Below are 25,394 nucleotides of genomic sequence, written 5' to 3' on the forward strand. Positions count from 1 at the left end.
AAGTCAAAACAAACAAGCTTTTCTATTCTTTTTGCTTTTTTTTGGGGGGTGTATGTTGAATTTTCAGATCACCACAAAATATCCATCAGACAACGTATTAAGCTGTTTTCTTCCACTTGGATTTTACTTGTAGAAGTCAAAATCGGTGTCAGGCTTCTTCACGTTTGTCCGGTAGCCCTTCTCAAAGTCCTTTGGAAGAATAACGTAACGGTTCTTACGGACAGCATGCATTCCTGCTTCCTGACAGATCGCTGTAATCTGCATACCATTTAACAAAAGAATAGGAAGCAATGGTCAGTCATTACCAAGATAAATTATATAGTTACAAGTCTGGATTTCAATTGCAAAAAGATGCTGAGATTCACAATATAAGAATTTGCAGTTTCTGCATGGTCGACCATTGGTCTCTACGGTAAACCCATGTGTGCCAATGTTACACTTGTTTTCGGATCTTGGCTGTTTGTCAGGCGGTGGCACAAGAAACAGGAGAGCCAGGAATCTGCAGTTAAGACCCATGCCTATGTCGAGAATGGACAGTTGGTCCATCTTCTACATTCCATCCATATATTTTACAATTGGATTGGGCTATATATTCACAAACCACAACAAAAGAGGTTGGCCCCCCCTTGACAAACAGACATCTTGCACCTCAATGAAAAAAATTATACAAAAGCATACTCCACACAAACATGTGGTTACCGAAAATAGTGAGCAGACCAACGATAAAAATAGAAACGATGCAGCAAAGCACAACATCCATATCCAAAAGCTACAAATGTTATTATAAAAAATTAATTTAAAAGAAAAAGGAAGAAGAAGAAGCACTTACCTCTGCGGCACTGATTTTATCCGGTCGAGAAACATAGTCCTCCAAGTCGACCTCATCACCCAGGTTCATTTTTGCTGTGCAAACCTGTATGATGACAAACCAAAGAACAAGAATAGCATTCAAATTGTGAGGAACATGTGTCAACTTGGCTTGATCAGTAATGGAGAGCAGTGTGACAAATATCACTGAGATTTTGAAATCTCACAATAAAATTGCAAAAAATACACTAAATGGGATTATCGTGAGATTTTCAAAATAAGTCAGATTTTACAATATTATTTTTTTATTGCAAAAATAGTAAAAACACGAACAATTTGTTACACAATAAATATTTCTGAAATATATATATATTTTTTATTTTTGGTGAGGTTTTCACAATTGTACCCTGAGAAAAAACTCAGAATGTGAAAATCTACAAAGACATCTCTGGGCTGAGAAATTGACAGCAACAAGATCTATCACTATGCTTGAAGAAACTTGTTACTTCAATAATGAATAACCCATTAGTTGGTATTCTTTTCAAGGCTGACGATTCGAAAATCTCATCTCCCACCTTTGAAACTTCAGATTATGGTTAAACTAGGACTTTGTTCTAGTTTGAGAGCGCCTCTCTAATTCTCTTTCATCACCAACAGTATGTAAATGGTAGTTTGAATTGCCTCAATGCAAGCAAATTCATTTAAAATAAAAAAAATAAAATCAGTGGAATAATCAGTTTCTTGATTCAATATTGTTACCACTTTTCTGAAAACAGGAAAAGGTTAAGGAAAATGAAAAACCAACAATATCTCAAGGTTGTCATTGCATCCTCGCAGCATGAAGACTGAAAAGATCATATGAAATATTGAAAAGTCAAAAGCATTTTTCCTCTATCAAAAGGAAAGCCAAGTCATCTAAGTGAGCATGTTAGCAGTTCACAATCACAAGCTTCTAACTATTTCTAGAACAGAAATGCCATGACTATTTGTGGAAGGAGAGATTGAAGAGGTATATTCACAACACATGGTGGCATGCGTGTGTAGACCCAGGGAAATCATTAGGTGGGACCAACAGTGACAATGCCCTGCACATAAATAAGCCCAATCCACTCAACAGGTAGGCTATAGTTGCAAGAGAAAATTGGATCTTTCGAAAGATAATCACAAAATCTGTATTGTGTAAAAGTGTGGCCCGCCGGAAGACTGGATGGATGGGCATGGATTTTGGAACAATGCATGTGCACATAGAAACCCAAGTAAATGCTGAAGATTGAAAACTTGTACCATGTGGGCTGGCACTTGTGCCACAACTCCTCTCTTCAATTTCTCATTTTCTTTTTATTTTATTTATTTATTTATTGAAAGATAATGGAACTTTATCAAGAAGTCACACCAAAGCAGATGCTAAGGTGAAGAATAAAAATTATAACCTAAACAATGAAAACAGATTACAAACATCAACCAGGGCATTATTATTATTATTTTTAATCTATCCTATCCTCTTCAATATCTCCTTGCTCAAATCACTTTCTCATCTCTTTCAAGAAAATATGAAGGATCCCATGGGGAATGATGGGAAGCAGTGTAATTGAAGGCGAGGGAATGATGGGAAGCAGTGTAATTGAAGGCGATTACACTGCATGCACCACCGGTGCACCTGTCCCTGTAGCACCCGAAACACCTACGCACACTCTCAGATATTCTACAAGCATTTTTGTTCTTTAATTTATTGTAATAAAAGTTAATATTAAATTGTATAAAAATAAAAGTTGATTTATTTAAATAATCATAGTCAATGTCATTGAATTCCTCTCATAGCCCAAAAGCCTAAACCCCAAACTTTCTCCAAGTTCTCCAATTTTATATCCTAATTTTTCAATTTCCCAAACCTTAACCCTAAATTTGTCCCATTTTCCCCAAATTCACCAATCCAAAAGCGCACTTTTGCCGAAATCCCAAAATTTACCAAACCCCTTAATCCAACTGTTCAAAATCCCCAAATCCTCTAAACTAAAATTTCCAATTCCCCTAGAATATCCAATTCATCTTAAGTCTCTTATACAACACCAACAAAAGCTCAAACTGCTTTCAAGAAGTCCTGTGTGATGACCTTATCACACTATTAGAAGAAAGAAATCAAGAATCCGGAGGAATGGGAGAAGTTGAAATTTGTGGGAGGAATATCTCAAGATTTAATCTCAAAAGAAATAAGAAAACCATCGACACTTAAAAGCCTTTCCTTATGTATTTGCATCCTTAATGGGTGGTTAAATATAACAATAGCCTTATGGGTACCTATGCAAGCACGCTTAGACATGCCTAGGCTCACAGCTGAGGTAATCCCCTTACCTAGGTCCAAACAAGGCAGAACAGGGCCAAAACGGCTAGGTGCGCACCTGGAATGCCTTTGACTACACTGATAGCAAGATGGTACATGGTAGTACATATAAGGACTATAAAGGGCATTTGTGATATTTCAAAATTGGAAGCTTCTTTTGCACCAAAAATTTGTCCTTTTGGAGGTTACTTCAGCTATTTCCAATGCATTATGGTTGCACAGAGAACTTAACATACGTAAACTTCTATAAATCAACTTATTGCAGAGGCAAAAGCCAAGCAAGCTATAAACAAACACCCATTCAGAAAGGGCATTGATTCTAACCTTAAAAAAGAGGCATTTTTTTTCTATGAATTGTAGATAGTTATAGAGATGGTAATATGAAGGGTTTTTTTTTTTTTTTTGGAGCAAACAGCAGATTTTATCAGAACAGCTGTAGGGGGAAGAAATTCGCAATACAAGGGCTGAACAGCTTGAACCTTCGAGCATTAGAGCAATAGCTACATCATACAATATGATTTAGGCTTAATACTTAAGAGTATTAGTCATAGCATAGAAAAATGTAACGTATGCATCACATCTCAAATTACTCGAAAGCCATTCACCAGAGTAGAAAGGATTAGTGAAATTTTAGGCCTAATACATAGATATGTGTATGAAAGACACAGTGATATGTGCTTGAATTAAATGGGTAAATAACTAAAGGTGGAAAAAAGAACTTTATGAACTTCACAGACAACTGTTCTAGGCACGAGCATGTATACTTAATTATAATTAATGAGAAAGCCTCAGATTGTTTGAAAGTTTATAAGATAAATGTTGAAAATCAATTAAACAAGGATATTGGAGTGTATATTGGACGAATTAAATAACATTGTGAAAAAAGGGAGTGTATGTATACTTAATTAATGAGAAAACCTTAGATTATTTGAAACTTATAAGACTAACGTTGAAGACCAATTAAACTACGATAATGGAGTGTATATTTGATGAATTGAATGACGTTCTTCATATTCTCCTTGACAAAATGGTTTAGCTAAAAAGGAGAGGAAGAAAAAGAACAAGAACAAACCATGGTTCTGAATATCGGGTATCAAGAAAGGCCAGGGGAGGGGGGAGATTTTTTAGTAACTTGGACACGCATATAATGGTACATCTTGATATTAAAAGAAAAAAAAAGAAGTTGTCAGTCGGTTTAACCTGTTAAAAGTCAACCAAATGGGCCTAATTGAACACAAATCAAGCATGATTTGGTGAATATGTGGGCCCCTTAAATTGAAAAACAACAAAAAGAAGATGAAAACATCAACAAGAAATTGAAGATTTACCCTTCTTTCCGATTTTTTCCCATAACGGTCCACTTTTATTTCTCGAATCCTACTCAAATCATTTGTTTTGATCCCAAAATAAATCTAGATCTAGCCTAAAATAACTTTCTAAGCTTCCTACATGGTTTAAATGAAAATAGAAGAGGAAAAATGAGTGAATTTTTTTTAGAGGAATCAAGAGTTTATCACCCTGAAACTATTTCACAAGGCCGGGATGGGAAGGTCTTGGGCTGTAGCCCTTGGTGTGAGGCCCCCTATCGTCGTATGATACTGCGCACTACGACTCGATCATTCATTTTACAATCTCTTGTAACATGCCTACTTATAATATCATGGCTGTCATAACATGCTTAGCGGTAGTTTATTATGCCTATGTATGTGATATCTTTTGTGATTGAGGAATGTCCATGATAAGTCGTGCTCACCTTCCAGCACGCAATATGATCCACTAAGCTTGTGTGTTCACACCCTCTTGTTTCCTTATGTGCTTTCAGGACACTACCGGGCTTGAGATGCCTACAAACGTTGATGGATGTCCTTATCATTGCTTCCCTTTTATTTTTGGAATTTTGGGCTTGTAAACGTGTTATGTATTTTGGACTCCTTTGATGATGTAGTTTGTTACAGATTAGAGGTGTACACGAACCAAGCTAGCTCGGTTAGCTCGCTCGACTCGACTCGAAAAGGCTCGATTCGACTCAGTTCGAAGCTGAGTTCGAGCCGAATCGAGCTGATTTTTTGAGCTCGAAAATGAGTTCAAGCCGAGCTCGAGCTGGTCCCAGCTCGACTCGACTCGGATCGGATCGAACCAGTTTGGTGACTCGGTTACTTTGATATTGATGTTGCTCACCAAGTGTTTGATGAAATGACTCAAAGAAGTGTGGCTGGTGGCAAGGAAGGTATGTATATGAAACCAACACCCTTTTTTTCTTGATTTTTATATTTCTTAGAAGGTGTTTGATAAAATACCTGTAAAACCATTGTTGCTGTCTCAAATACAGTGAGATTTTGAAGGTGCAGTCCAGGTGTTTGTGAAAATGCTGCAATGGCAAACTCAGCTCGATCTTGGCTCGAACTGGCCCGAGCTGCTGACCAAACTGAGCCAAGCTGGCCAGTCAGGCTCAAGGACTGAGCCAAACCGAGCTCGAGCTGAGGCCAGCTCAACTCGGTTCAACTCGATGTACACCCCTATTATGGATGTTGATGTTTTACATTTCCTAGTAAACTTAGCTCACTTGACAAAAAAAATAAAAAATAAAATCCCTCTGCCACAAGCCAGGTTTAGAGTTCGGGAATTTGGTGAGCCCATTCGCCAAGTCTGGTATGTGGCGAGGTAGCAGGAGCAACCTGGGATTGGTGCTCAGGAAGTTGAAGAGCCCGACTGCCGAATTCAGGGCGGGACAGACATGTGCATGTTTTAGGCTATACAGAAACAAATAGAACACCCTATGAGCTGTTGAAGAACAGCAAACCTAATCTCGATTATCTTAAAGTGTCCTCGTGACATCCTCAGCCTGATAGTTTTGTGCCAGCTTCTCCATGGCTTGGATAAACGTGGGCAGTTGATGTCAGGTATGCAGCCACTGGTCAAGCTTTTGCCAAGCAAATCATGAAACCTGATCCTAAATGGTTAGGAGAAAGCTATGAATCTATGGTGATGATGAATCATATACATTAGCCAAGGTGTACCGTAATGGTAACGGTGGCCATAACGGCCACCACCGTTACCTTTACGATATGGGCCATAACGGCTATTACGGTCTCTCTTTTTTGATTTTTTTATTTGTTGAAAAAACTCCTGAAAAACCTGTATCTGCCCCGTAATGTTGATTAAAAAGTATGAAAAACAAGTATATGTCTCGTAATAGACCATTATAGGGCTATTATGGCCTTTATAGGGGATGTAACGTGCCGTTAACGGCAATTATGGGTCAATTTTTGCCATAACGGGTATTACGACCCCGTAACGTGTAACGGTTGCCACCACTACCTGTATGTAACGGCCTTTACGGCACACCATGACATTAGAAGATCTCCTACATATGCACTATATGCACTCTTAATCAAATCCCATTTTAGCAATCCCTAGGTGAGGTAGAGCAAGTTCGGCAGTTTCAATTTTCATCGATAGAGTAGATCAAAGAATGTACAAGGAAGTGCGTGTACTAACCTGAAAAACAAGCCTCTTCTGTCGCCTATCTGGCAAAGGGAATTCTATCTTCCGATCAAGTCTGCCTGGACGAAGAAGTGCGGGGTCCAAAGTGTCCGCACGATTAGTTGCCATTATAACCTTCACATTCACCGTTTGATCGAATCCATCCATCTGCAGAAACACTCAAAGAGAACGTCCAAAACTCAAGCACATAGAAGTATACCAAGAATGCGAATAGGCATGCACTTTTTTGCCCATGTAACTGACAAACATGTGCATTGGTGTCAGATTAGGCGATTATGGAAACTACCATAGCTGATTATACATAAAAGTCTTATGATAACACAAATAATAATAATAATAATAATAATAATCATAAAATAGTGGTTCAACTAAAGCAAATAAGAAACAGTACCGATTCACAACAGTACATGATAAAGTAAAATGCACCTAAATAAATAGAATTACTTTTCTTGTGGTGAGTAAGATGAACTTAAACCAATGAGAACCTCAACGCTGCAACACTTGGGTCATAACTACTAGGTTGAAGCCAAGTCTCATACCCATAAAAAATACACAGAGAAGTAGAAACATGTTAAAAGCAAAAGAGGAAGAAAAAGAAGAAGGAAGAAGTCAGTTAATGCATAAACACTGCCAGAAGGTCCAGGACACACAAAAGATAGAACTTTCCATTTTTCCTCCCCAAAACACGTATCTATATGTCAATTTTTTAAAGAAATGTAGTTGTGTTACATGAACCTATTCATAAATATTGTAGATATATGTAGTAAGGCAAGCATGCTGCACAAAATTGTCTTTTATTATTATTTTTTTTTTCTGAAAAGATAACTAGTTGCACATATTTGTCACAAACAATCTGAAGTAACGCCATTAAGGACTCCCATTTGTGTAACTCAAGTTGTAATACATTTTCCTTGATTTCATTAAGATTATTAGTCCTTTGTTTCTTGTGTTCCTTTTAGTCCAATCTTACCTGATTCAATAGTTCCATGAGGATACGCTGAACTTCTCTGTCAGCTCCAGTTTGGGCATCAAAACGTGCAGTAGCAATAGCATCCACCTCATCAATAAATATAATTGCAGGAGCATTTTCTTTTGCAAGACGGAAAACATCCCGAACCATTCTTGGGCCCTGGATAGAAAAATAAGGCCAATCATAATCAGAACCAACATCCAGCACTCAAGGCAAAATAACACACAAAGGCATCCAGGTGGGGGTTGGGGGGTGGGTATTGGAGGACAAAAGTTTTTTTTTTAATTTTTTTAATTTTTTTAATTTTTTAAAGCACCATTAGCAAGGGGAAGTCCTTCAACTTACCTCACCCAAATATTTCTGCACGAATTCTGAACCAACAACTCGTATAAAAGCTGCAGTTGTGTGATTAGCCACAGCCTTGGCAAGCATGGTTTTACCCGTACCAGGAGGGCCATACAGCAGCACTCCTCGAGGAGGATCTATACCAATCTGTTTATACAGCTCATGATGCGTCAAAGGCAACTCAACTGCTTCACGAATTTCCTGCTTTTGAATGTCGCACCCTCCAATATCCTGTCCCAGCCAAAAAATAAAAATATAAATATAAAACAAGTATTAAGAGAAGGGTTCTCTGAATCCTAAAGGAGCCAAATATTTAAACAAAGGGTAGCTTCCATGTCTACAGTGGAACAACAAACAATATCTCTTGCTATTGAATCCAAAAGCTAAATGCAAATAAGATCATTATCCTTTACATAAAAAAAAACTGCCGTGGGTGGGTGTATCCTTTACATAAGGAATCATGAAATTAGACACATGGAAGAATAGTTATTCTTCTATCAATAAATCAATAGTTAAATCAGCTGAGGGGGCGAATCTAGTATGCCCCCAAAGGAATTCAGCTCTTGAACAATCAAACCAATCATATGCTCATGAGACTAAGGAAGCACGGGCCTAGTGTGCCAAGCAGTCTAATTTATGATTTGTTTGATAACAAGTTCAAAGTGAGTCTAACAAAGACAACTTTTGCATCATTTGCACAACTGATACAGTAGATGATATTCCAAGGAAGGGTTGTTTGCTCATGGTTTTTTTCGCTAGGTAACTCGACCCAACTCGTTCAGCTTTGAGTCAGAGTTGTGACTTACCTGAGGAGAGGGTATTTCGGCCCAACATGCCCCAGGGGTATCAAGTCAACTCAGGCAAGCTGCATAAGAATCAAACCATGGTTGTGGAGACATTGGGGCAACAGAAAATCCTCAACAAAGGTTCTGGGTTAGAACATCGGGCAAACAAATTTCCATGGCCAAAATGCACTAGCACCCAAGCATTTCTGTGTTAGGTAATGAATTTGACCTTTCCAATGGAAAGATGTCAGCATACAAAGCCGATCTAGCCTATGGAACAAGATGGTGGAGTTCAATGGCTTTCCTGTTGGAAGCCAACAGTAGTTCTTGAAGAAGTGATGCTGTGTTTCGTAACTAATTTTGAGGGCAATTTTTAGGAGATAAACTACATCCAAATAGCACAAAATTGACACTATTAGATAGCATATCAAGTTACCATTAAAGGGTCCGAGAGTCCAATTCATACGTGGATGGAACAGATGACCAAATTATCTATAACGTACAGGGTTGTGATGGAAACTAGGACTTTGTTAGTACTGTCAACATGTGGGGTCTCCTGAAAGTCAAATATGGTAGTCTTATCACCTTATGATTTAGGTAAGATAGTCATATCAGTTCCTAGAGTTAGAAACTAAACACAGTAAAATTAGCTGTTTTGTCAGGTCAAAGTTAGTCAAAGCTGGCTAGGAAACATGTACTGAAGTTAAGTCTCCATGTTTATTTTTAGTGGGGTTTCTAAGTAGGGTTTGAATAATATTTACGTATAATTTAAAAGTTTCTTTTCTTTTTTTCATAATTTCATACATATTTTTACCATTAGAAAAAATCATATGCAATCAATGACGTCATGTACAATTTAAGAGAGAGAGAGAGAGAGAGAGAGAGAGAGAGAGAGATTATTAAATAGTTGCTCCCCTATTTATTTGGGTCCCTTAGGCCATGTTTGGAAACCATGAATTCCATGCCAAACAATGGAAAAGGATAGGGGTTTTCCTCTGATGTGGATTCCACCAAACAATCATTATACTTTCCCATATTTTGAATTCTTGGCATGAGAAACTAGGTAAGCATTGTGAGAGGAATATGGGAATTCCACCTGCTATCCAAACAAGAACTTAAAATTGGATTCCATGTTTCAATAGTTCACATAGAAATCATCATTGCATAATTATTACCTTTTCTTTTGACCTTGGATTCCACATTTCCAAAACATGTCCTTCGTTGTAATGTTGTTAGTGTCAATTGGCAAAATAATAGTGAAGTTGCAAGTAAAGAGGTTTTTTTTTTTTTTTTCCAATAGAGAAGTTTAGACATCTTTTTTAATTGAAAGGTTAGGATTATTGATGTAGGACAATTAACCACTTGCTCTAAAAGCTCGATTAGAGCATGGTGAATCAATCCCTTTATCTCATAGCCCAAGCCCCACATCTCATGGGTTAGGACCTCGGCCGAACCCCCCTCGTGGGCCCCAAATCACATGGGTATTGCTTCACATGAGCCACCCCCCTCACACGGACCGCACACCCTGAGTGTGCCCCTGCATCCCACAGGCAACCCCACTCAAGCCCAGTGTGAAAATGCCCCTGCATTAATCAACCCCGGTGAGGAGTCTCGCACACGAGACCTCCCGCTCTGATACCAATTTGATGTAAGACAATTAACCACTTTTTCTAAAAGCTAGAACTGTTAGAGCATGGCGAATCAATCCCTTTATCTCATAGCCCAGGCCCCACATCTCATGGTTGGGACCTTGGCCGAACCCCCCTCTTGGGCCCCAAATCACATGGGTACCGCCTCACACAAGCCATCCGCCTCAGGCGGGCTGCCCACCCCAACCCTTGCATCCCACAGGCAACCCCACTCAAGCCCGGTGTGAAAATGCTCCTACATTAATTATATTAGATGGACAATATACATTTCATTGGAACTTCAGGGTTTTGGGCTTTCTAAATTGTAACATGACCCCCTGGAGTGGTCATATTCAGCTGGTAAGGACAAAGTATTTACCATTAACCACTTGAAGAGTAGGAAAATCCTATTATATATCCTGCATCTTGTACCTCCTAAGTGAAGAATCAATTAAGCGTCTACAGCAGAGGTTTTCACCTATAAATAGTGTTCTCCTTAAGTTAAGAGGTCTCTGGTAGAATAAGTGGCTTAATGTTCTGGGGGGGTGCCCCAAGGACAAGCTTTTCGAGTTTGAGGGGTTCCTTGTATGTTGTTTCTGCGGTTGACCACTTGTCATCCTTTGGTTCAAGCCTTCATTGTGGCATGGTGTTGGATGGGAGCTATGGGGGAAATAGAAAAACTTTTTATGGCATATCACTTCACTGCGGACTTGTGGTCGATTTGGAAGGATATGAATAACATGACTTTCAGTAACAAGGACAGCAGTTGCGATCACGTTTTAAAAGCCATCAAGAAGAGTGGTGGTTGGGCGGGGGGTTTCTACGACTTTTTAAAGGGTCTATCCATGAGGAAATTATGGCTTGTTGGGAAAGAGATCCTTTTCATAATGAGCTGTGATGATTTCTCATCATCCAACCCTTCGACTTTTTTTCAGTTCTTAATAGAATTGAATTGATTTATCGTTGCTTTTCAAACTGCTTATTTTTCTTAGGCAGAATCCTAGGGCATTCTTTCCTCTATAGATTTTAGGGTAGTGGCCTCCAAATGGTCAGTTCTTCTCTGTTTGCTTTGAGTCTCTTCTAGGTGCCATTTGGCATCTCTATTTAAATTTCATTTGCGGATAAAAATGGTTATTCATTCAAGAAGGGTGGAAATATGTTCATAATGAAGCATAATCGGCTAAGGTTGATTTAGAAGGAACAGAATATTACACTTGTAGTATATAATCTTTATTTAAAAAAAAAAAAACCCTTCCACGGGACTAGGAGCAGATTTATAAGTGGGGTAATGAGGGCCAAAATCTTTTACGAGTCGTTTCGATGCCTGTAATTTTTTTTATTTGTAAACACATTACACGTGAAAAGAGTTTCAAGTGTAATCGGTTTACATGCTATTCCGTTTGGCTTTTAAGTGGGAATCTGTTTACAGGTAAACAGATTGTGCGTTTGGCTAACCTATAAAGTATTTACAATGAATAAAGTACGTATTCATACCATAGAGCTTGGGTGGTGAACCCAAGGTATCCCGTATCAGTAACGGTGGCCGTAACGGTCACCACTATTACCGATACGGGTACGAACGATACGGGGTGTAACGACCGTTACGAAGGTTCTTTTGCCCAAAAAATTTTGAAAAAATATCTAGAAAATCCAAAATAATGTAAATATTCCAAATATATATTCATTTTTTATTTTGAAGATGTTTATGGCAGTGTAACAGTCCACTCTTTGGTGAGTGTTGTATCAGGCTGTTTAGTAAATTTGTGAACATGATTATGTCTCTAATGTTTACACATCACAATCAAGCACTAGAACTAGAAATCAGAAAAAATGCATAAATATTACTTTTTCATTTTTCTTTTTAAAAAAATGATCCTTGGAGCTTCTAGTCACTCAAATAACTTCAATCTACGATTTTAATATTAAAATCTATAGTAAGAGTAGTCGAAATCTGTTGTAAAATGACCTAAGAGAGTTTTTGGAATGAGAAAAGTGAAAAAATGAGAAGAAATTTTGATTTAAATTTTAAAAAAAAAAAAAGTGGTCGTTTTTCAACCGTTACGGGAGTAACAGTCGTTATGCCTCGTAACAGCCTTTACCGCCATCGTAACGACCGATACGATCCTAAAAAACCAATTGCCCCGTTTCACCCCCGTATCGCGTAACGGTCATAGCCGTTACCTATACGTATCGGCCTTTACGGGGGTATCGTAACGGATACGGAACACCTTGGGTAAACCCTCCAAAATCTGCAAATCACATAAGAAAGACTTGATTTTTTTTTTAAGGCCCTAAGAGAGCATTAAAGCATGCACACACTAAACGGATTAGATGTCTTCCACCCATCACAGTAGGCCCCAAATGCAATCTAGAAGTTTTTAATGGTGGACGTCCCATCCTTCCTTCATGTGGTCCATTTGATAGTGGACGAGTTGTTTTTTTAGGGTCACAGGAGAGCATCAAGGGAAACATATGATAGATGGATTGGATGTAACATACACATTACGGTGGGCCCCACATATCATGTATATATTAACCATTGTCTTCTAACATGTATAATGTCTTTTTGGCTGTAAAGACTTTAACTGTAATCTGAAACATGGCTTTTTACCGGGTTTTAGATTGCAACTAAAAGTTGTAATCTGTTTACAGCCTGTAAAGCCTTTTCAGGCAAACACATGCATCCAAACAACCCCTGTAATCAAATTACCTATAATCCTTTTACAACTTAAGGACTTTACAGGCATCCAAACGACCCCTTACGGTAGTAGTAAGGAATCAAATAAAAAAGAGAGGGAGCGGGTCCTAGGCCATCATATATGTTGGTTTCATTGGCTTTTGTAATTATCTTCTTTTGTTTTTTTAAAGGTAACAACATTTTCTTAAGAAATCCCACCAAAGGAAAAACTAAGGCAGGTAAAAGAATTACAACCCGAGAAAAGATGGAAGATTACAATCAACAACTTTCAAAATAGAAGCCCAATTCACCACATCTAACTTGACCTTTCCAATTACCCCTTCCACTGTTCCATGCCTATTCCGGAAACAACGGTTGTTCCTTTTCCCCCCAAATAGCTTAAATCACTACCATTAAGGCTAAACACTACAAACTCTTTGGAAACCTTACCAACTCCTCTATCATGCCACACCAAGAGGAGACCTTCAATAGACGCCAACATTACCCAAGATGTGTCAAGAAGAGTGCGGATACAATCTCAAACGCTGTGTACATAAGGGCAATGAATGAAGAGGTGATCTATCGTCTTGGCCTCTTTATAGCACATCATGCAACATGTGGAATCAACATAAATCTTTAGAGATTATCAATAGTAAACAACCTTTTCCTACCCACCAAACACACAAAAGCCTCTACCTTGGGAGGGACGTCATAGAACCAAATAAGGTTCCTGTGAGTCTTTCTTGAATCCAAAGACGACTTCTAGAGTAGCTTATAAGAGGACCAAACCAAAAAGTGACCCAATTTGTCTAATTGACACACTATCCCCATACCCCACTGATGGGTGACAACTTTGAAGGCAATCCAGAAGCTTAATCATTCACTTCCACATCCGAAAGGTCCTTTCTATTTCTTTCCGGAGATAAATGAGTTGGGCTAACCTCAGAAAGTCCACCTGAAATGACCTTCCGCCACACCCCGCATCATAGGCGAATATGGTTGCTGTCACTAAGGAAAAATGGCACTTACTCCTTGAACTTAGGTGTGACCGTGGTGACCGCTCTCCACAAGCCTGCATTCCTATACATAGAAGGCTAAAGATTCATTAACCCATCAACCCCCATCCTCGGCCCCATATTTATTAGCAATTACCTCTCTCCACAATCTTCCCTCTTCTGAGTCAAACCTCTACAACCATTTCCCAAGAATGGATCACGTTCATCGTATCCAAATCCCTAATGCCTACTCCCCCTTCAACAATAGGCTTGCATACATCATCCCAATTTAGAATGTGGAACTTTTATTTCCTTTCCACCCCTCTCATCGGGAAGTCACACCTCAAGACCCCTCTCCTTGCAACCAACAAACTCTACCAAGAGCTCGATTTCTTTCTTTTTCCAAATGAACTCCAAGCATGTCGCATTTAGCTAAATTAACCTTTTGCCCCAACACTGCTTCAAAACATGTAACAATCATACTCAAATTATCAACCTTCGCCTCATCTACATCGCAGAAAAGAAGAGTATCATCTGCGGACTGGATGAGGGATATTAGGGGGTTGAGAGAACCCGCTTTGAAACCTTAAAAAAGGCTCACTTCCTAACCTTTGGAAAACATTCTTCCCAAAGCTTCAACAATGACAACAAAAAAAAAGGGGGGGGAAAGTGGGTCACCTTGCCCAATGCCTCTTGAACTTTTGAAGTAGCCTTTGGGAGAACCATTGACAAGAACACAAAATCTGAGTGAACCAGTGTGACGCAGGACAGTCCTAATTATGATGCATGCTCATGGAGATAATTAAACAGCGGAAATAAAAGGAATAAATTATCTAAAATTCTAACAGTAATCATCATAACTGAGAAAATCATAAAAGAAACATGCAGTGGAGCGAGCCATCACTACAACCATGGATTATGGAATTCAATTACTACTTAGGTTGGATCCGGCGAGGGATGAGACCTCCCGATCTTGCATGGTTACACCCAATCGATCAATGAAGATCACTAGTCCGAAGAACTAAGAAGTTTCTCGGATTAGGGATTTGAGAATTTAGGGTTTAGGTCAGTTCTCAAGATTTTGATCGAAGAAGAATTAGCCAAAACTGGAAAATAAAAGGAAGAAAATTATTACCTTGAAGAAGTTGGAGGGGCACAAGAAGAAATTAGGAGAAGAAGATCAAGGGGAGAGAAGAAGTACCATTAGAGAGAAGAAAGGAAGGAGGCAACCAAAGGGTTTGCTTTTCATTAATCAATAGTTAAGATTCGAGTTTAGGGCTTTAGCCCACTTAAATAAGTAAATAAAGACATAAAATTACTAAAATACCCCTAGAATAAGCAAATAAAGACATAGAATTACTAAAAGACCCCTAACTAAGTCAAAAACACGCAAATAACATAAGAACGGAAAAGTTTGGGCACTCGGTCTTCTTTCTCCAATCTTCTTTCACATGTGTCTTCCCTGAGTGGGGTCTTCTATATGTTCAATCACATGTGAAAGGTCTTCAGCTCCTCAATAGTCGCCTATCCACAAGGACGACATTTGTTGTTGGCGCTTTCTTTGTTGGTACACCTTGAATGCGCTTGTATCCGCATCAATTCCCCTCAGGTGAGAAAAACTCGACTCCGACGAGTTGAAACTTTTGTAGCGCTCGAGTAGATCTGGATCAATACCCTGCAATGCGTCGCCCGACAGCCACGTAGATTCAGACGATGGTTTGTTCTTCCACTTGACAAGATACCTTTGGAAACCCCCATCTCTCGTGGATACTATCTCGTCATCCAAGATTTCCTCAATTGCTTCTTTATGGGTAATGGGAGGAGGAGGGGGTGGAAGGGGTTGGGTAGCAAACTCAGAAAAAAGCCATGAAAGGGACGATGTATCAACAATGGGAGTATGGGCATAGACTAGATCTTCCACATTACAAGTTGGATTAATGCTCATTTCAGGTGGAAGGTCAACCCGATACGCGTTGGACCCAACCTTTTGGTACTATCTTGAATGGTCCAACACTACGCGCTTGTAATTTCTTTGCAGATCCTTGAGAGAATCGCTCTGGCCTTATTCGCACCATTACAGTCTCCTTCTTGAAATTCTTGCACTCTACGATGAGAATCGGCTGAAACTTTATAATCATCATTGCTCTTATTTAACCGCTATCTAATATGTGTATGCAAATCATGAATATGGCGTGCGAATGCATCGGCTGACTCAGAAGACCTTTGGGTAACAGACATAGGTAAGAGATCTATGGGCATTCTAAGTTTATAACCACTTACAATTTCAAAAGGACTCAACCCTGTAGATCTATTAACTGACCCATTATAAGCAAGTTCAGCAGTTGGTAAAATTAAGTCCCAAGTCTTAACATGTTCACCCACTAGACAACGTAGAAGATTTCCAAGGCTACGGTTTACCACTTCAGTTTGACCATTTGTTTGTGGGTGGCAAGCAGTAGAAAATTGCAAACGAGTTCCCATAATGTGCCACAGTGTCTTCCAAAAATAGCTAGTAAATCGAACATCACGATCAGACACTATAGTTTTAGGTAACCCATGGAGACGCACTACACCATCAAAAAAGAGACGAGCAACATGAGACGCATCTGAAGTCTTCGAACATGGGAGGAAATGCGCCATTTTAGAAAAACGGTCCACAACGACAAAAACGGAATCGTGCTTTTTTATAATCTTGGGAAGCCCGAGCACGAAGTCCATACTAATGTCCTGCCACGGAGCATGTGGCACTGGCAATGGCGTGTACAGCCCGGTATTTTGCTTTTTTTGCTTTGCCAGCTGACATGTTGGACACTGCTCTAAAACTTTGGCTACGTCTCGCTTGAGGATTGACCAATAGAAACGATCTTCCACGAGGGCAATGGTCTTATCACGACCAAAATGGCCAGCTATCCCTCCTGAATGAAGTTCCCAGATGAGGAATTCACGAAGGGATATACGGGGAATACAAAGTCTGTCTCCCTTGAAAAGAAAGCCATCTTTAAGAACATATTCACCCATAATATGCTGGTCACTAGAAAGCGACGCATAAGTACCCCCAAAATCAGGACATATGGGGTATTTATCTTTCAGTTGCTCAAATCCGACTACCTCTACACTCAAAGAGTTGAGCAACGCCACTCTCCTAGTAAGGGCATCCGCTGGATTATTTTCAACCCCGACCTTGTGTTTCAAAACAAACGAATATTCATGAAGAAACGTTACCCACTTGGCATGCCTTAGGGTGAGTTTCTTCTGAGAATGCAAATATCTCAAAGCCTCATGGTCAGAAAACAAAACGAATTCTTGCGGTAGGAGGTAGTGTCGCCAATGTCTCAGGGATTGCACTACCGCATAAAATTCTTTGTCGTAAGTGAAGTATTTTTGTTTTGCCTCATTCAGTTTCTCACTGAAATAGGCCACTGGGTGTCCTTCTTGACTCAACACTCCACCTATACCGACACCAGACGCATCGCACGCTACTACAAAGACTTTAGAAAAGTCAGGTAGACGCATGACAGGAGCTTCCACCATCTTGCCCTTAATTTCTTTAAAAGCCTTGACGGAGGCTTTAGACCACACGAACTCTCCCTTTTTCATGCATTCGGTAATGGGAGCCATGATCGTGCTAAAACCTCTAATGAACCGACGATAAAAAGTTGCTAGGCCGTGAAAACTTCGCACCTCATGAATGTTCCTTGGTTCTGGCCATTCAACTATGACCCTGACTTTTTTAGGGTCTGCGCGCATCCCTTCAGATGACACTATAAATCCTACGAACACAACTTGGTTAGACATGAATGCACATTTCTTAAAATTAGCGTACAACTTTTCCTTCCTAAGGACACTACAGACCTTCTTTAAATGTTCAAGGTGTGATTCCTTAGTGGTACTATAAATAAGAATATCGTCAAAGTACACCACTAGGAATTTTTCCATGAACGGCCTCAAAGTTTGTGTCATCACCCGCATGAAAGTACTGGGTGCGTTAGTCAAGCCAAAGGGCATGACCAACCACTCATACAGCCCATCTTTCGTCTTAAACGCCGTCTTCCACTCATCTCCTGGGCGTATACAAATTTGGTGATATCCACTCTTGAGGTCTATCTTAGAGAATATAGTTGACCTAGCCATCACGTCAAGCATATCATCAAGTCTAGGTATAGGGAACCTATACTTGACAGTAATTTTGTTTATGGCACGGCTGTCCACACACATGCGCCACATGCCATCTCTCTTTGGCGTCAACAATGCAGGTATGGCACACGGGCTCATACTTTCTTGGATGAAACCCTTTTGCAGAAGCTCATCAACTTACCTCTTCAACTTTGCATGCGCAGCAGGGTTCGTCCTATAGTGAGGAAGGTTCGATAGAGTAGACCCTGGGACAAGGTCAATGGTATGCTGTATGTCCCTCATAGGTGGCAACTCATTCGGTAAGTCTTCAGGAAATACATCACTGTATTCTTTCAGGACCGAGGTCACCTCACGGGGCAACTCTGATGGAACCTCAGGTGTAATTTCTCTAGCCACAAGGGCATACACCATAGAATCCTCCTTAGCCTCTTTTTCAAACTCTCTTGCGCTGATTATATGTAAAGACTTAGGTTTGGATTTCCCCATTTCTCTAGGCTCACTTGCCTTCTCATCCTTCTTCTTCCCTAGTGTATTCTCAGGTGGCATGGGATTAAGTTTGATCTTTTTACCATTATACATAAAAGTACACGCATTCGAACGGCCAAAGATCGTGACATCACTATCGAATAGCCACGGTCTACCTAGGATAACATGTCCCACATCCATAGGTAAAACATCACACCACAGGGACTCTTTGTATGACCCAAACTCGATGGGGACTAGATATTGTTGGGTGACAAGTAGGGATGTCTTGTCAACCCAAGAAACTTTATACAGGTCTGGATGAGGTGTGGATTTCAGTTTTAAGCGATCTAAGGTGCTAGTGGAAATCACATTCTGACAACTTCCACTGTCCACTATCACCTTACAATTCTTTTCACCACACTTGGCAATAGTGTAGAAGATAGTGCTTCAACGCCAGTCAGCACTACTTCTAGACTGAGCTAACACACGCCTGACTACTGCAAGTGTTGCTTCTCCATCCACTTCTTCTTCATCAGTAAGTCCTCCTTCAGGGTGATACTCTTCAACTTCATAATCACCCTGGTCATCTCCACCCTTGTGGGACTCGCCTATAACTAAGGCTCTCCCACGGCTCTTCGTAGGACACTGATTAGACATGTGGCCAAGGTTGCCACACTCATAGCAACTCACTTGGCTCATGTTACTAGGACCGGCACCAAGAACCCCTTTGCCCTTGTCCTCCCTAGGCCTAGACGGAATGGTCGCCTGTGCCCTAGGTTGACCACCAATATTAGGTCTAGTTCCTTGAGAACTAAATCTAGCACTGGAGTCTCGGGACTCAAAACGACAAACGACAGGAGCCTTCAGATATTGCTCTAAATCCTTCACGACTTGATATGCTTCATCTAAGTCCGTTAAGGGCCGAGTAATAAGCTCGCGCTGAAGATCCGCACAAAGGTCCGTCTTGAAACGCGAGAGCGTTACTAGAGGGTCTTCTCGGATATCACATCGCATCACATACTCTTCAAATTTAGCGATGTAGTCAGCGGCAGGCATTGACCCTTGGCGTAAGGATTGCCATTGGTCAAGGAGCTTCTGACGGTATGAGAGAGGAAGGTATTTCTCCTTCAACTTCTCTTTCATCTCATACCAATGTGTGATAGGGGCTCTACCAACTCTCTCTATCCTACGTTCGGTGTTGGTCCAGAAGAGCTTGGCTTGACCCACAAGCTTCATCTTAGCAAACCGCATTTGACGGTTTTCCGACATGCCATACCACTCAAAGTAGTGGTCCATGTCAACAACCCAGTCAAGGAACGCCTTGGGATCCAAGCGCCCATCAAAACTCGAGGCCTCAACTCTCACACTCTTCATTGCATGCTCATCTGGATCATAACGGTCTTGATGACCACATGTGGCTCGTGCCTCTCGCACCACACCACGACCGTTACCACGATCTCAATTCTCACTATCACCACGTGTGGCAGCGCGTTCTTCAATGATTCCTTCCACTTGGGAGTGTGCATCTTCCCCTACAGCGAGGTTTTCCTTTTGGGACGCCTCTAGTTACTCCACCTTAGTCATGGTAGTGGTAATTTGGTTCTCAAGGCGGGCAAACTCACGCCTTTGACCCGTTTCTAGGGCGGTTATCTTTTGTATCAATTGAGCAAGTTGCTCAGATAACTGCTCGTTATTCATGGTAGGTTGAAGTCTGAAACCTCTACCTCTTCTCGTGGGCATACAATGAAGACTTGAACCAAACTCTACCTAACTAGACTACTAGGTGTTATGACTTTCAAGATGAATGCGATGAATGCAAAACTACTATGAACTGACACAATTAAGTTGAAACAGGAAACAACTCAAATCTGGAAATTTTTCCAGATAAGAAACTTTCTAAAATTGGAAAGTTTCTAAAATTGAAAACTTTCTAAACCTGGAACTTTCCTAAGTTAAACCTAAAAATTAAAACCCTAATTTGATAACTTGATCTAGACAAAAACCATGCAAGCCTAGGCTTTGATACCAAATTTGATGCAGGACAGCCCTAATTATGATGCATGCTCATAGAGATAATTAAACAGCGGAAATAAAAGGAATAAATGATCTAAAATTCTAACAGTAATCATCATAACTGAGAAAATCATAAAGGAAACATGCAATGGAGCGGGCCATCACTACAACCATGGATTATAGAATTCAATTACTACTTAGGTTGGATCCGGCGAGGGATGAAACCTCCCAATCTTGCATGGTCACACCCAATCGATCAATGAAGATCACTAGTCCGAAGAACCAAGAAGTTTCTCGGATTAGGGATTTGAGAATTTAGGGTTTAGGTCAGTTCTCAAGATTTTGATCGAAGAAGAATTAGCCAAAACTGAAAAATAAAAGGAAGAAAATTATTACCTTGAAGAAGTTGGAGGGGCACAAGAAGAAATTAGGAGAAGAAGATCAAGGGGAGAGAAGAAGCACCATTAGAGAGAAGAGAGGAAGGAGGCAACCAAAGGGTTTGCTTTTCATTAATCAATAGTTAAAATTCGAGTTTAGGGCATTAGCCCACTTAAATAAGCAAATAAAGACATAAAATTACTAAAATACCCCTAGAATAAGCAAATAAAGACATAGAATTACTAAAAAACCCCTAACTAAGTTAAAAACACGCAAATAACATAAGAACGGGAAAGTTTGGACGCTCGGTCTTCTTTCTCCAATCTTCTTTCACATGTGTCTTCCCTAAGTGGGGTCTTCTATATGTCCAATCACATGTGAAAGGTCTTCAGCTCCTCAATAGTCGCCTATCCACAAGGACGACACTTGTGGTTGGCGCTTTCTTCGTTGGTACACCTTGAATGCGCTTGTGTCCGCATCACAGTGCATTCCTTAATCCATCTCCTCCAAAGATTCCCACATCCAATCCTTCCAAGCATGTAATCCAAAAAGTCTTAAATGATTGAAATGGAAAAATGGCAAAACCCAACACATACCATAGTATCTAGGGCTGAAAATGGGTACCCAGACCCACAGGTACCCCATGGACCCAACCCGATTGTAACGAATCGAGGTCCAATCTTTCGGACCTGTTTCAAAATCAGTTTGGGTTTGACGTCCACCACATGAGACTTCATTAAAATGGGATCATGCTGGGTTTAGGTTGCACTTACTATCTTCAAAACCAGTTAAAAATCCGGTCAGGTTGGTTTTAGTTCATTTAACAGTATGATATATTAAAGAATATTAATTTTTCTGATCATGTAATGGAGTTTGGTGCTCCACAAGCATGTAACAGAGCCCATTTACTGATATACACACCATGCACAATCTAATCCATCCATCAGGTGGGCTGACTATGTAAATGCCCATGTTTGACCCACACCCAACTCAAAAGCAATGTTTAGGTACTCTAAGCTGATTGAATTTGGGTCCTAAAAAATGAGACTCTGACCCAAACTCGATTAGCCCAATACAGGTAATCTAGGACTAAGCCCACACCATATATATTGACAGCTTGGCAATCTTGCCAACAAAATTTTTTCCAGTATCTTGTATAAACCTTGGACTAAAATGATTGGCCTCAAGTTTGTTTTCTTTATTTCAGCCTCCTCAATCTTAGGAATAAGAGTTATCAACATAAACATTCAAACACTTACTCATTTTACATCTTTCATATAACTCAAGGAAGAAGTTCATGACAATTTCTTTTATGATACCCCAACATGCTTGAAGAAGCCATAAGAAAACCGTTCAGAACCTTTCATGCCTTGAATCACTTTCCAAACCTCCTCTTCACTGACATTTGTGACGAGACAATCCGCCATGCCATTAAGTGAAGACTTACAAAGATAACCATTCCAAAAGGGGTCATCCCTCTTGGAGACAAATTGGAATAAAACTCAACTATCACTTCCCTATGTTGTTCTGATCTTCAACAAGCCAACAAGGTATGGATGAGATTCGACCTACGTCGCCCACTAGTCATATTATGAAAAAAAGGATATGTTCCAGTCACCTTTCCTTCAACCAGGTAGCACTTTATTTTTGTTTCAGTGAAGCTTCCTCTTCCTCAAGATGTTCTACTTTTAATCCTCCCTTTCACACTTAAATCTTCTCCCACCCTTCTTCTCTATCAATGCATTTTATACGATTTAATGTTACCTCCCTTTTTTCTCATCTTCATCAAATTTCTTTTACTCCATTCTTCCAGCTTTGTTTTAAGAAGCTTCTTTAAACACTTATAGCTAGCCCATCCCACTACCTCACATTTTCCCCAAACTTTTCAAATAAAGACAGTCCTCTTCATCTAACCACCACCAGTTTCCGAACTGAAAAGAAGTGCTAGCAGAAATACCTGAAGATTCCAAGCATATGGGCAAATGATCAGACATGCATCTCAGCAAAAACAGACTGCACCACACCAAGGAAGTGTATTTCCTACTCCATTGAGATGAGAAATGTGCCCAGCTTGTCATGATCAGCCCCCCACGGTTATTTGACCAGTAAATTGGCATCCACATAAAGGCAAACTGATCAGATTAATTATTTCGACAAACACTGCAACCTTCCTCATGACATAGATATGCAACTTCCCCCAACTTCTCGTGCAAAAGCCCAATTGTGTTTCAGTCCCCTCCAACACACCATGGTAAATTCCACCTGCGAACTGTCATAGGCAACTTTGACCATAACTGGCATCACAGTGAGGGCATCTAGACCATACATTGCAGTATGAACCCAAGTGCACCTGCAGCTGTACAAACAATTGAAGCCGTAAGACCAAAACCAATCATCTTCAACTTTGATCTTGTTCTTATTCTGCATCAATATAATTTCCGCTGCTGTTCCTTGAGCTGGAAACACAATAACGCCTTTATCATTATATAGCCACAGATCATCAGTCACGCTATCATCCACATTTTCCAATTTCGGCTCTTGAATCATAGCGTCTATTTTTCTTCTTCATTTCAACTTTGATCTTGTTCCTGTTCTGCATCACTATAATTCCCCTTGTTGTTCCTTGAGCCAGCAAGGAAATAAAGCCTTTATCATTACATCCCCATAGATAACTAGACTATCACCCACATTTCCCAATTTCAACTTTTGAAGCATGGTAGTATCTATTTTTCTTGCTCTTAACAATTCCTTAATAGCACACCCGTGACCGGTACTCCGAATACTGCTTACATTCCACAAACAACTTTCATTTTAGACCCCATCTTCTCCTTGATTTGGATCCCCCCCATTTCTTTTTTTTTTAGGACAAATCAAGAGCTGAGATCAAAATGGAGTTTGCTGGTTGAGGTTAAGGTCAGTTGGGGTTTCTTAATACACATGTGGCTCAGGAGATGACATTCAGTTGGGATATTGAATAAGTAGGAGAAAACCTTGAAATTTCCTGGTGTCACACTTTTCCTACTTATCCTTTTTTTTAAAACTTGCTTCCTACAAATTCCCATCCACCTCCACATCGAAATGTGATCAATTCTTCCTTGGAGATCCAACCTATCTAAACGAAATTTGTGAATGTTCTCGCAGGGCATCTAAATACATGGAACCAGAACTCGCCGGCGGCCTACCTTACTTCCCAATAGGCAATAGCATAGAAAAGAACTCGCAAAAACTAAATTTCCAAAACACCCACAAAAAGGAAAAGAAACCCTAATCTCCAAGCCCTTATCATCCAAAAAAAGGAAAGAAACCATAATCTCCTCTCCGAGAAAACCCTAAATCCACTTCCACATCGTATGAAACAACCCAAATACCAATCCAACACGCGGAAAGGAAAACGAAAACCCAAATCTCAAAAAACAAAGTAAAATGTAAAAAGGAATCCCTTATACATCACGGAAATTACCAAATCACCCTAACAACACAGAAAGACTGAATATGCACAAATTCAGAGTAATAAAAAGAAGGGAATACACCGAACCAACTCACATTGTACGTGACATCTGGCTTCTCCGACTGGCTCAGAAGCGAAATGCTGGAATCCGCCTCCGGCGGCAGCACATCCACCAGAGCGTTCGAATGCCGGTGCAACGCCACGGATGCCGATGGCTTCAGGAGTTCCCGGTTGATCGTGCTCAGGATCCGGACGTAGTAGTTCGATCCAGTCGTCGATCCGACGATCCCATTGTTCTGATCGACCATCTCCATGAACTGGCCGATCACGAGCGGGACGGACTGGATCCGTTTCACCTCCTCCTGGGCCCGCAGGAGCTCGCGCTTGAGATTCTTCTGCTCGTCCTTCACGTACTCTTCCTGGATGTCGATGAATTCGAGCTGGCGCTGGAGTGACTTGAGGCGGGCGTAGAGATCGTCATCATCGGACGATGGGGTGGAGTCGGACAGATGGGGTTCGTATCGGACGGCTGGGATGGACGAAGGAGGGAGGGAGGAGGGTTTGGGGTCCACGACTATTGCAGAGGCTGCCATTGAGAGAGAGAGAGAGAGAGAAGGAGATTGCTTTGGGAAGAAGAGAACCCCCACGGCGCTCGGTCTGATTAATATATAGTACAGGTTTTGTAGACTTCCGTGGTAGTTTACCACCATTTAGTAGGGGCTCATTCACGAGAAATCCAAACCGTCCAAATCTGTGACCCAACTGTGAATGGAGCTGAAACTTCAAAAAACAAAAATCACTTTATATAAAATGGCAGTAAACCGTTTGATACTGCCGCTCGGATTGGATAGCGTTCCACTAACAATTGGGTGGTGTAAAAGCTATGGCCCACCATGATTCGTGTTTT

The 25,394-nt window shown here is 40.4% G+C and overlaps 1 protein-coding gene across 1 annotated transcript; it reads right to left on the bottom strand.

Annotated features, from left to right (window-relative positions):
* Window positions 1–25,130, bottom strand: LOC131253656 (26S proteasome regulatory subunit 6B homolog). Its single transcript, XM_058254753.1, has 6 exons — window positions 24,583–25,130; window positions 7,965–8,195; window positions 7,620–7,778; window positions 6,644–6,796; window positions 830–913; window positions 1–258 (listed from the first exon to the last, which is right to left on the bottom strand). The coding sequence occupies exons 1-6, from the start codon at window positions 25,078–25,080 to the stop codon at window positions 124–126; spliced, it is 1,260 nt and encodes a 419-aa protein (XP_058110736.1). The 5' UTR covers window positions 25,081–25,130; the 3' UTR covers window positions 1–123.
* Window positions 25,131–25,394: the final 264 nt, after the last annotated feature.

The sequence above is a fragment of the Magnolia sinica genome, chromosome 8, assembly GCF_029962835.1.
Source record: "Magnolia sinica isolate HGM2019 chromosome 8, MsV1, whole genome shotgun sequence".
NCBI classification, from domain to species: Eukaryota; Viridiplantae; Streptophyta; class Magnoliopsida; order Magnoliales; family Magnoliaceae; genus Magnolia; species Magnolia sinica.

Coding starts and splice junctions, on each gene's coding strand:
- LOC131253656 (XM_058254753.1), bottom strand. CDS start 25,080: ATGGCAGCCTCTGCAATAGTCGTGGACCCCAAACCCTCCTCCCTCCCT. Junction 6,797..7,619: donor TCATGGAACTATTGAATCAG/GTAAGATTGGAC, acceptor GTGTTTCTGCAG/ATGGATGGATTCGATCAAAC. Junction 259..829: donor ATAAAATCAGTGCCGCAGAG/GTAAGTGCTTCT, acceptor AATGGTATGCAG/ATTACAGCGATCTGTCAGGA.